The following is a 12,604-nucleotide window of genomic DNA, read 5'->3' on the forward strand; positions in this document are numbered from 1 at the left end:
GACAGCAGGTGACTTGTCCAGCAGAAACACCCCTCCAGAGCGAATTGCCCCCAGGTGTATCGCCGCATGTGGACGGCTAGGTTACTGGTCTTTATCAGCAGCCCTTGCTAGACGTGCTTCAGGAATCGCGCAGCTAGCATTATTTGTTGAAAACCCCCTTATGCTGATAAAAAAAAAAAACTAACTTAAAAGTGCACATTGTAGCAAGAGCGGCGGAATGTAAAACAGAAGGGCGAGCAGGAGAGGCCGATTAGGAGAATTCAGCTGGGAAATGAGGAGGGCAGTGTTGTGACCGGGGTTTGGCCCAGGTACGCGCAGACTTCAGCAGCTCAAAAGGGAGGCATACTTAGCGGACGCCGCCGAGCGACCGGCGGCTACGGCAGCGGAGTGACGCTTTGTTTCCGGCTCCGGCGACCAACCCTTCCCGCCTCTCTTCCTCCGGGATAGAAAGGAGCTGTCTTTCAGGCCTTAATCCCCTTGGCGCCACGACGGCGACAGCAGGGAACCTATCGCTGTGCTGAATGGGCCAGAGGCGCGCCACCGAGCAGCCTGGACGGTTGGCCCCGCTCGCCAAATTCTTGAAGAAGGCGGGCAGGGTGACCTTGAAATTACGCGGGGAAAATGACGGCCGCCAGCAGGTGACTTCGCGGGATGTTTAACCTTGCTGCAGAAACTCCATCGCCCGCACAAGATCGTCATCGACATCGGAAAGTTTGCCCTCGCCACCGAAAGATGTGAAAGGTGGTCCGAACACCACCCTCGGCAGTGCGTGGCACATCGAATGACTTCTTGGGCCCCAGTGATTGGACTGCACCGATTGAACCTTGTTTCCCCAGCTAGGGAAGTGGGGACAACCGACTGTATTTAAGCGGTGAAAATTGTCTCCACAGAGAGCTCCGTTTTCCTCTCTTGACCTGTAAATATCCCATCATATAAAAAGTTGTATAAAACGCTCTTCTCTTCCTCTCCTCCCTGGCTGCTTCTGCTCCTTCATCCCGGCTGCTGATGGTTCGACTGCGGTGAAGCCTGGGCCCCCGAACCCCGACCATATCAGCAGCCACGGAAGAAGTACACTTGAAAGTGGATGAATAGGGTGTGGGGGAGGGGTAGTGTAGAAGGGTCACTCAAAGCTTCCGCATGGTAATGCTTAATATGTTGTGGTGTCGCGCAGAAGAAAAAGTGAACGGATCAACATGTAATGAAAAAATTCATGAAATTATTGTTTTCTCCCCAACACTTACGTAGAGGTTCATCACGCAAATTATATAGAAATTAGGAGAAATGTGTGCTTTTGTAAGGTATATTTGTGCTGTGTTGAAGAGTACGTCGAGTCTTAGAAGAGAGTCTGATACGGACGAATTGATTCTAATTTTGCTTTTCTTTTTTGACAGCCGGACCAGTCAAAATTAGGTAGTCCAAAAAAGGGCCTAATTTCGGAAACTACTCATTTCGTCGTTGAACCGTATGACGATAGCTGGCCCAGCTGCGGTGTTGTAAAATTTGAACACTTCAGCGCCTCCTACCACATTGGGATCATCGATAATGCACTCAAGGATATTTCATTTGAAGCGCGTGCGGGAGAAAAGGTAATAACCAGCCTTCTGAATTTTCTAGATTGATTATACACCCGGTTATTTTGACGGGCTGTACATTAGGCGGCATGCACTGTGACGGCTTTGGTAACTGCATGGCTGATGTTTTTTAGTAAACCTACAACATTGATAATAACAAATAGGATAGTGACAAGAAAGGCGAATACTGCAGTGAGGCCAGTGATCCGGTTTGCAAACTGTATAAAAAATACTTTGTACACTCTCACCCGAAAGTACAGCTCGCTGTTAGCAATGATTTAATTAGAAAGCGTATAATGTGATACAAGGTAGAAGAATGCGATGAAAGATGATAATGGAAACAAAATGCATCGAAACAGTGACATAGCTAAGAATGTTCTTTATACTATAGCTTAAATAATCAGTCTAGAATAAGCAGGTGACTAATCACGAGAAAAAGAAAGAAACTATGATCTAAGCATGTCAAGTGGGCTACAATAAGCGAACCCTATTTTTGTTCCCCTCTTCAAATTTAGCGCTTCAGTTAGTGCATATAGGCAAGGAAAGTCCTTCCCTAGATCATTGGTTCCTAGATGGAAAGAAATACTGCTAGAATAAGGCTGAGGTTGAAAACGGCAAGATAGCATTACCGGCGTCCGCTGTCCTCTCAATAAGGTAACAGAGGAGAAGTCAAGAATATATAGAATTTATTGTGAACATGTCAACCCTAACGCGTTTTCTTTCAAGCAGTACGAGACAGGAGTGAGAATGTCTCGTACGAGTTGCCTCGTGAGAGACCGTTAAAAATTAAAAAAAGTGGAAACCTAAAACACGGAACACCCCATTAGTGTCAAATTTGGCCACAGAAACAAAAAGCTACGGAATACACCGATAAAATTTTCATGAGAATGCATACATACAAAAAGGATCGTGTTATTGTTTAAAAAAAGCTTCTCCAAAATTTGAAACAAGGACTTTATGAAACCTACAAAAATCAAACTCCTGCTGCGCACATTAACTCACTAAGTCACGTGCGACTGTTTAAAGAATTAAAACATATGAATTAAAATTTCCACAACGCACTGTAGACACCCGGTTATTATTGCCTGCTATCCGACAACGTCATAGCTCCGCGATACGGACTAGGGAGGCCGTATCACGCTGACGAAAAATGCCGGCATGCAGTTTCCGAGTGCTTTCACCAGACACCGTTCTTCAGAGTTACCGCGAAGCCTTTCACTACTTTGTGTTTTGACAGCGCCGTGCAGATTTGGCATGTGAAAAAGTTTGTTGTATGGACATCGTTAGGAGGAATGCAACACTTTTTTTCAGTAATCAAAACAAAATGTTACGCAAAGCGTAACACAATGTAACGAGGAAATTTACTTTCAGCATAAATTTCCGTTAAATAGTTTCTTGGAAGCATAGTGGTGCATAGGTGTCAATGTTTACTAGTTTTGCTTATTTTGCATGATATTATTTGAATTTCAGGTGGCCATCGTAGGCAGAACTGGAGCTGGGAAGTCGTCACTAGTGCTCGCTCTTTTGCGTATGATCCAGCGCTCGTCCGGCCGGATCACCATAGACGGAAGGGACATTCATCATGTGTCGCTAAAAAGGCTCCGCTCAGTAATCAGCGTCATACATCAGGTAGCGTGCGGTGCACTTGCAAGATTTAAATTGTCGTTTTGTTTCGTGTTAGCGGCTCTCTCACAAATATTTTGCTCCTTATGCAATTATTACTGAAATTACTCCTTCTCAAACAATCGCTCGTGGCAAGGAATCGATATTTCAGTTAAGAATTGAATATTTAGACTAGCAGCAGTAAAGGATGGCTCGTATTAAGGTAAATATTCAAATTTGATTCTAAACACACCATGAACAAATAAATCCCTCTCGGCTGTGATGTCGGGAGCACCTTTAAGTACGAAATTAATTTGAGTAAATACGTAATGCGTTCAAGGAAATCTTTCTGCTTCGACACGTGCCTCCCCCACGCCTCGCCCCCATGACATTGCATCTGAGGTGTTCACCGAAAGGTGTGAAACTTTTGCGCGTATTCAGTTAGGCATTACGAAACCAGCACAGCGTCTGTACACCCAATGGTGACACGCGAAACTTTACCTATTTTTGCCTTTGTGCTCTGGTTCGACTCGACTGCTTCTTGCTGGCGGCGCGCCGATGACGGGTCCTAAGAGCAATTCATTCTTACCTTCCCGTAAACCAGCAACGGAAGGCAGAGAGATTATTGACGAAGCACGACTAAAAAAGTCAATCGAATGACGTTTACAAATTATTTTGAAATTTAAGAAGCACTGGTCTTGCCTGCCGAAAGAAACGCGTGAGAAAAAGTGCTAAATGATGTGTGGATTAACATAGATGATTGAATGAATGAAGCATTTATCTGACCGGATGGGATAGCTCTCGACGCTCTTTTAGGAATCAAATATAGTTGGGCGTGAAGCTCATGCTCGTGTAGCCCGGTTCTTCACATATTGCAGTGCAGACCTTTGCACTCTTAGTCGTAATGGCAAGTTGTGTTGCGGTCCTTGATCGTACCTCGTGTTCTATGGCGGGCACGTAGTCATGTGGAATACGCTGAGTTTTGTGTCTTCTTCATCAAAAACATGTGCAGGGCCATGTAGAATGTGTAAGTGTTCTTGACAATTGCTGCATCTCTTGTCTTTGTGCGTTTTGTGTCTGCTGAGAAACCATTTCTAAAGAATACGTGGTGTGTAGGCTCCGTTTTCTGCTACTTTGTGCAGGTCTCTTGCTGTCGCGAGGCCTCTGTTACTACAAGACAGTGGAATTGGTTTTACTTCCGATAACATAATCCTCCTGTCGTGCTCTATCAGTGAAAAAAACCAGTTGGCACCTTCACAATTTGCGCCAGCATATGAGATCCTTATATAGGCTATGCTGCTGGGCTAGTTCATGATTGTCAAGAATTATAGTGTCGAAGCACTAGCAGACAAGGACAAAATGACGAGAGAGATACATAACTGCGGTGAACATTCAACTTTATTTTGGACGGTTGGGATCCGCGCATTTATATTTGACAGACGGATTCCACGCGCAAGCTCATCTACAATGCAAATATAACAATCTGAGTAGCCACATGTTATTTTACTTTTTTCTTTAATAAAATTTTTGCACACTTTTTTTCCGAAAAAGGGCAGGAGAAAAAGTGAAAACCGGGCCGTGAAACGAACGGCGCGCATCAGACTCTGATGGGGACTTTAAAGTAGCAAGTAAAAACAAAATGCAAGATGACAAGTGAAAAATAGCAATGAAGAGCCAATAATAAACAAGGCAAAAATAGGGAAAAGTTGAGGACGCGTGAAGAAAAAATAGGCTAAAAAATAACACGCCAAAATCTTCAGTGAGGCAAAAGATAAAAAGAGGTAAAAATTTCATAGACGATGCAACGATTAACAGCCAAAAGTTCATTGAAAGCTAAAAACAGGCGAAAGGATGAGGTCAGTTAGTTAAGAATTAACAAAATGAGGTAACAATTTACAGCCGTAAATTCAACGATTACCTAAAATCAGCTAAAAGATGGCGTGAGTGAGGCGACAATTAACATGCCGAGAACAAGAGCGAAATAAGAAAAAGTCTTTTACATGACTTGGGAGGCATAGCAATCATACTGACTGGGACAAGAAAGCGATCTCTTTTTCTAGGAAGGCTACTGAAGGCACGCTGACGCAGTCTGCTTTCAGTTTGTCAATGATGGCATCGAGAAAATGCTCATTGCCATGGTAAACAAAAAGGCCATGCCGTCGAAGGAAAATGATCGAAACAAAAAGTTCACCGTAATTCCGTTAACTCACCGGGTATCCCTCAATTTAAAAACAATTGCGAAAAAAAGGTAGTTTTTTCCGCTTCTCACCGCCTTTCTAGACTCTGTAAGCACGTTAACAAGCAAGCCGAATGAAGGAAATAATGCACAACAAAGCATAAAGAAAAGTTTGTCTCATGTGCCACAGGAGTTGTCTATTCTATTCCTCTTTCCTGCGGCAAAGTATAGGGTTAGCAGACCGGTCGCTGTGTAACTTGAACACCAGATTACAGGAGCATAACTTGAACGTAAAAGGCAAGCAATCAAGCAAAATCGCCTTCTAATGCTGAGAATTCTCACCCTGCAAGAGCCACCCTCCAAACTTCGCGAACATCAGAATCTTGCCAAAAAACAAAAAGGAGTTCACGCGGGAAATAACTGTAGCTGACATCATTGACAACCTGAAAGTAGACTGCGTCAGCGTGCCTTCAGTAGCCCTCCTGGAAAAGGAGATCGCTTCTTGTCCGGGTCAGTATGATTGCTCTGCATCCCGAGCCATATAAAAGACTTTTTCATACTTCTCTGCTCTTTTTGACCTGTTATTTGTCGCCTAACTCACGCCGTCTTTTTACCTGATTTTAGCTACTGGTTGAAATTACGGCTGTTAATTGTTACCTCATTTTGTTAATTCTCACCTCACTGACGTCATGATTTCACCTGTTTTTAGCTCTCAATGAATGCTTGGCTGTTAATCGTTGCCTTTTATATTTATTTTTACCTGTTTTTATCTTTTGTTTTATTGAATATTTTGGCGTGTTATTTGTCGGCCTATTCTTTTGTTGTTGTTTTTTCATCTGTCGTCTCCTTATCAAGATTTGCTTGTTTTTTGTCGGATCCTCATTGCCATTTTTAACTTGACCTCTTGCATTTTGCTTTTATTTGCTTCTATGAGTTGTTTTTAGCCCTTTCTGCGTTTTTTGCGCTGCTTTCGTTTCGTGGCCCGGCCTCTGAATTTTTCTTCCTGCATTTTTTCTGAAAAAAAAAAAGTATAAAAATAATAATGTTTCAAGAAAAAAAAAAGAGCACGTGGCTGCTGAGTTTACCATATCTTGGTTGTAGATGATATTGCGAGTTGATTCCTTTCTGTCAAATATAAATGCGCGGATCAAAACCGTCCAAAATAAAGTTGAAAGTGCAGCGCAGTTGTGTGCCTCTCTCGACATTTGTCCTTGTCTCCTTGCGCTGCGACATCATAATGCTCGAGTGGTATCCTCACTTCAAACAGCAGCAGCCATTCTCCCTGTAATCTAGCACCTGCTAAGGACGTAATGGTTCCCACACAACGACATAACTCGGAATTCTTTGTAAAAACGGGATTTTACGGCTATTGGGTTAAAACAATCTACGAGCCGTCTAGGAAATTCAAGCTCGTGGCTTCCGAAAGTGTCGTGGCTCCCTTTGTATATTCCAGTAATTCATGAGAGAAATGTATGCAACAAATGCTCTCTTGTATTTTCTTCTACACTCTCCACGGTTAAATTTAGAGCGCAGCTTGGGTGGCGCAGATTTACGGTGGGCCTTTATTATCTGATAAATTATAACAATAACCGTGAAATGTGTTTTCCGATGTCCTCGAGAATAATAACGACACCGCAGCCAGAAGATCGCACCACGCATTAACAGTTATCGCTTAAAAGGTTGCTTCAAATGCTCGACAAGTTCCCATGCAGTAATTAATTTGTGAGAAGCTGCCTGCTAATTGTAATGGAATAAATTAGCCGCAAATCAAGTCTACTTTCGAGACGTAGGAAACCACTGTTCGCAATGATTTTGCATGACTTGGCGTGGATTTGCTTAGCGGTTTAAAATGGAGTTTTCTCATTGTATTAAGCATTTTTATTGCATGGCATGAAATTTGGGGGTCATATGTAATGGGTTCCAATCCGTATCGCAAACACGGCTGCAACTTCAGCAGCAGATGCATGATAAATAAGAAGCGAAGTGGTATGACTGCACCCTGAACACCACATAAAAGTAGGTTGGTGGTGTATATTTATGGTGTATAACTACCGTTAACAGCGCGCCTCTTATTGTGTACGAAAAGCGCGACAGGTGCCTTTTTATTGCTAGGGTCAAGGAGACCGATTTTTGAATGCTTATTGTCATTTGCCACGTATTACATCATTCGATTATTTGTGGGAGGGAACCATTTAGCGACAGGTGATCTTCGTGGGTGTTGATTATCTGCAAAGAGTTTGATGCTACAGGTATTGTTCTTGCTTATGTCATTGATAGAAAGCAGAAATAACAGTGGTCAAAAAACTGATCCCTGGGGCACTCCCGACGTAACGGGTACTGTTTTTGATGGGACATGCTCAAAAACTACGAACTGGAAGCATTGTGACAGAAAGTATATGTTAACCAGGATAGTAATTCTCCGTCTGCGATGAAGGTTTCTAGTTTTCCTGTTAACTTACTGTATGATACACAGTCGAAAGCTTTCGAAAAGTCAAGCATCACAATGTCTGTCTGGCTACAGCTTATAATGCTAAGTACTAGGTCATGTACAGCCTCAGTTAGTTGCGTAACGGTTGAGAGCCCGCGTCTGAGTCCATGCTGATGAGGTGTCAACGGGCTATTGCTCTCGCGAAAAGTGGTTATGTGCTTTGAAATGATACGTTCGAGAAGCTTACATGATATGCTTGTAAGGGATACCGACCTATATTTTGCGGGCGAGGCTGTGTCCCGTTATTTGTGAACAGGTATTATTTCTTCAATTTTCCACTCTTTTGGCATTCTTGATGACGAAAGAGCTTAGTGAACAATAACTCCAAGGTATCTGCTACACCACTCCGCGTACATTTCTAACAACTCTTTCGGAATATTACCAGGGCTGATCGCTTTTTTAGGATCTAGTCAGAGAACAAGGTTAAAAATACCGTCATGTGCAATATTTAGAGGTTGAATATAGTTACTGGGCAATGTGCAAGGGTCTGGGCCGATTCCGTTATCTTTAGTGAAAACTGAGAAGAAAACATCGTTGTACATGTTAACAATTTTAGTGTTATCTTCTTGTGACAGTCCGGATTGTGTCTTTTCATGGTCACGAAAAGGGTTCTAAAACCTTTGAGGACTATTTTCAAAACGTTTGGGAAAGTCACGTTGAAATAATGGCTCTTCGCTTGCTTCGGAGCATGCCTGAGCGTTTCAGCAGCCTTTCCTAACTTAAACTTTTCAATTCACTTGCGCCTTTGATCTTGATCGATCTACGTATTCGCTTTACTCGACGCTGCGCATAGATGATAGCCCTTGTTATCCAAGGATTGTTTTTTTGAGACGCGTTTCCCCTTTCACGGAACAAAATTTATACTGTTATTTATTATGTTTTTGAAGACGAGCCAAACTGTATCTATTTCAGCAGATGTTTTTAATGCATTTTCGGAAAGACTGTCGAAGAAATGTGCGAGATTTGTTGGAAACCCGGAGTCATATGCCCTAGCAAGGTTGTTTATGGTAGTGGTTAAGGAGTGGTATTTTATGCTACATTCGAGAGGTAACCGAGAGACTGGTATTCTGCTGTCTGAGATACCTTCGATGATGTGAGTTACAACAGAATGTAGAGGGAAGGGATAACTGATTAGAATCAAATCAAGAAGGTTTGTTGCTGATCCCTGCACGCGTGCAAGATCGATGAAGATGAAAGTTCATCATCAAAATAATTATCGTGTCTTAGATAAGGGAAGAGGGCTGCATGATAGTACAATCAATATTTTGCAAGTTAAAATCACCCATGAGTATCTTTTGGGACGCCCAGAAATGGAGACAAGAGTAGATGACGTCGACGAAGAAGCTGCTCGTGATGGGACTGTGCTACTGTGCTAGTGTGCTGGTGTGCTGTTCTGCATTCTTCTCCTGACTTCTCGACCCTGTCTTGTCGGCAAGCCTGACCGTTCTCTCTGGTGAGGCCACTTCACGTCGGGGGATTGGCCAGTATTTGTTTTAAATCGAACCTAGGATTCATGTACAATTAGGCCTATAACGTCTCTAGCTTTCCCTGCTCTAGCATCCTGGTTTGCCAGTCTGCCGGCCCAAAGCTTGGACTTGGAATCTTTCGGACGAAATGGAATAAGTATAATACCGGTGGCATTTGTACCGATTGGGGATGGATTCCTGAAGTTGAAAAATCCAAAAATTTTCCAGGAGCCGCTAAAGGCTGCCACCCCCCACTACCTAGAAATCTCTGAGGTGCGTCCGTTTGGCAGGAGAGGTATCCTATGTAAGTCCTCGAATATACAGTGTGTGTGGGACTTGCTTCGATGCACATCGTTTGCATCACTGCCAGTAAAGCATTTTATACCTGAACAGCTGGCATGTGCAAAAGGTATTATACGCGGCGTGGATTCGTCGGCTTCTGTGCAAGAAATGATTGAAGAATTTAATGAGGCTGGCATTGACATCTTATCACTATTCCGTTGCAGCAGGGAAGCTGGTGGCTCTAGGGTGCCGACAGAATCGGTTATAGCGACGTTTGCCGGGGCTAACTGTCCAACAGAGATTAAGGTATGGCCCATTGTGTACCGTGTAGATCCCCTGCAGCCTCGCCCTTTGCAGTGCAAAAACTTGCTGGCGATTCGGACACAGCAGCAAGGCGTGCAAATCCGAATCACGCTGCAGGCTGTGCGGAGACAACCATTCATCTGACATGTGCACTTCTGCTGAGGTAATTTGCGAACTATGTCACGCAGATCACTCTGCTGATGATGGTACATGCCCAAAACGCGCAGATGAACAAACTGTTTTTACCATTATCCAGCATAAAAAGTGTTCTAGAGCAGATGCCTATGCACAGCTGGACCATAAGAGGAATTCGTATGCAGCTTGGGCAAAAACAATAGCTTCAGATGTGGAAACAGGCATGACAAAGTCGGTTGTCTCAGCTGTAGAGAAATCTCTTGAGGGTTTATTCGAGCCTATGTTAAGCACGTTTACAGAAGCTGTGTCACAGGTCATAGCTACAAAGATTGGTTCGACCGAAATTGCAGCTTTGCAAGTTGGCAACCCTGGTATAGCTGAATTCCATGCTCCTATGGTTGCTAGGGCATCTGTTGAGGGAGATTCAACCCAGACGACGCCTGCTCCTTTTTCGTCAATGAAAGTACAGGGTCAGGGTCCTGTGGATTCCCACGTGTCCACCGTTTACCCATTGGATGTAGAGATGACATGTTCATCTAAGAAGCGTCGCGCTTCTTCCTCTTTCTCAAAATCCGCCCATTCTAACACTAAAAGTAAAAAAGGTTCCCCTAATCTTCAGAATAACATTGATGTTTTAAAGGAGGCTGTTACAGCCTCACGGATTCTACAATAATTATGGAGGGGTTAAAAGTACTACAGTGGAATTGTCATTCAATTGCATCTTCGTTTCACGATTTACAGAATCTTGTCTCAAATTTCAACTCAGACATAGTTTTATTACAAGAAACTTGGCTTTTGCCAAATCGACCATTTTCTCTAAGGTATTTCAGAACTTTTAGATCAGATCGCACTAGCGGCCGGGGTGGCGGCTTGCTAACATTAATTTCGTCAAAAACAATTCATCGGGCGAAGGTGTCACACAAAATTCTACAAGACTGCGAACTGCTTGCAGTTGATATCGCAATTCCACAGTCTGCTCCTCTCACTATTCCAAATGTCTACTTCCCAAAAGGTGTCCGTACAGCAAACAGATGGTCTATGTTATCTTTTGAGTTCAAGCAACGGACTGATTATTGCTGGCGATTTTAATTCACACCATGTTATTTGGGGTTACCGTTCAGATATATGTGGGCAGCGACTTTGGAACTGGATGTCTGTAAATGATGTGCATTGCTGTAATAGTCCAGGCATAACCCGCATGCTAGCAGCTTCTAGGTCAGTAATTGATTTAACGTTAGCAGCAACTGGATTAGGGGCTCATCGTGGGCTACGGTGGATTGTGGTACATCTAGCGACCACTTTCCAGTTACGTTTAATATAGAATCTACTCCCCTTAGAGTAACTACTTGTGAACAAACATTTGTCAACCATAAACTCTTTAAAAAGTTTGTGAACTCCTCTTTTTCCTCCATAGCATCATCTCACCATTATGAACGTGCTCAACAAGCACTCTCTTCTCTGCTAGATGCCACTGAGCGTTCAGTGTTCACTGTGAAATCGTCTGTCCCTAACAAAATGTCATGCCAATGGTGGAACGAAGAACGTGGAAAGCATTCCGTCGTAGAAAAGCTGCGTGGAAGAGCCTTTCCCATAACCAGTGTCCCCAAAATTGGATAAATTATAAATTTTATGCGGCTTCATTTAAAAAGACTATTCGTATAGCAAAGGATGAGTATAATGCTAATATGAATGTTTATCTCTCTAATCCAATTAATCGGAAGGCATTGTATAGGTTCATGGAACGCAACCAAAGTTCTTCTCCACCCCATGTAACCGAGTCACAGGTGTTATTACCCAATGAAGCAAAAGAGAAACTTGAACAAATTGGGAACGGTCTTGCTATTCGCTTTCAAGCGCAAACGGTGGCTCCGTTACGTCGACCTACGCCACGTGCCGATTTCGTTGCAGTTGAGCCACCGGAATTGCATTGTATAGCGGCTGCTCTGAAAGCTGCAGCTCCTGGGTGTAACGGTATTACAGTGGCTATGCTGAAAGCTTTAGTGCAAGACCACAGCTCGGAAGTGTTGAATATTGTCAATTTTTCTCTGAAAAATACTTGGTTACCTGAAGACTGGAAAGTTGCAAAAATTATAATAAGCCTCAAAGATCTGAAAAAAGGCTTTGATTTGGATGATGTTCGGCCAATTTCTCTAACTTCAAATCTAGTGAAACTTATTGAACGCATAGTTCACCGGCGCCTCACAAACCATGTGATGACCCTGAATGCATTTAATGATGCACAAATTGGGTTTCGTCAAGGGTGCTCCATTTGGACGGCTCATACAGATTTGGAGAGTAGAATTAGGTTAGCAATGAAGAAGAAAGAAGTGTCGGAATTGGTCACTTTGGATATCGCCAAAGCATATGACAGTGTAGAACACTCTATTCTGTTGAATAAGATAAACGAAATTAGGTCACCTTTTTACATGTTTGCATGGTTAAAAAAATTCTTAAGCAATACAAAATTTTTCTGCACTAGAGGTTCTATAACTTCTGAAACTTATTACCAAACTATAGGCGTGCCTCAGGGATCGGTGCTGTCTCTATTGCTATTTAATATATTAATGAGAGATATTCTTTT

At 43.0% G+C, this 12,604-nt stretch overlaps 1 protein-coding gene across 1 annotated transcript in view; it reads left to right on the top strand.

Annotated features, from left to right (window-relative positions):
* LOC146209663 (multidrug resistance protein mrp-7-like) overlaps positions 1-12,604 on the top strand; it is an 85,203-nt gene that overhangs the window by 52,277 nt on the left and 20,322 nt on the right. Inside the window, exon 11 of the mRNA XM_084580830.1 lies at positions 3,006-3,200. Within this exon, the coding sequence (XP_084436956.1) occupies positions 3,006-3,200 (195 nt within the window). The remainder of the gene's footprint in view (positions 1-3,005; positions 3,201-12,604) is intronic.

The sequence above is a fragment of the Amblyomma maculatum genome, chromosome 1 (assembly GCF_055883805.1).
Source record: "Amblyomma maculatum isolate TAMU_Amacu chromosome 1, ASM5588380v1, whole genome shotgun sequence".
NCBI classification, from domain to species: domain Eukaryota; kingdom Metazoa; phylum Arthropoda; class Arachnida; order Ixodida; family Ixodidae; genus Amblyomma; species Amblyomma maculatum.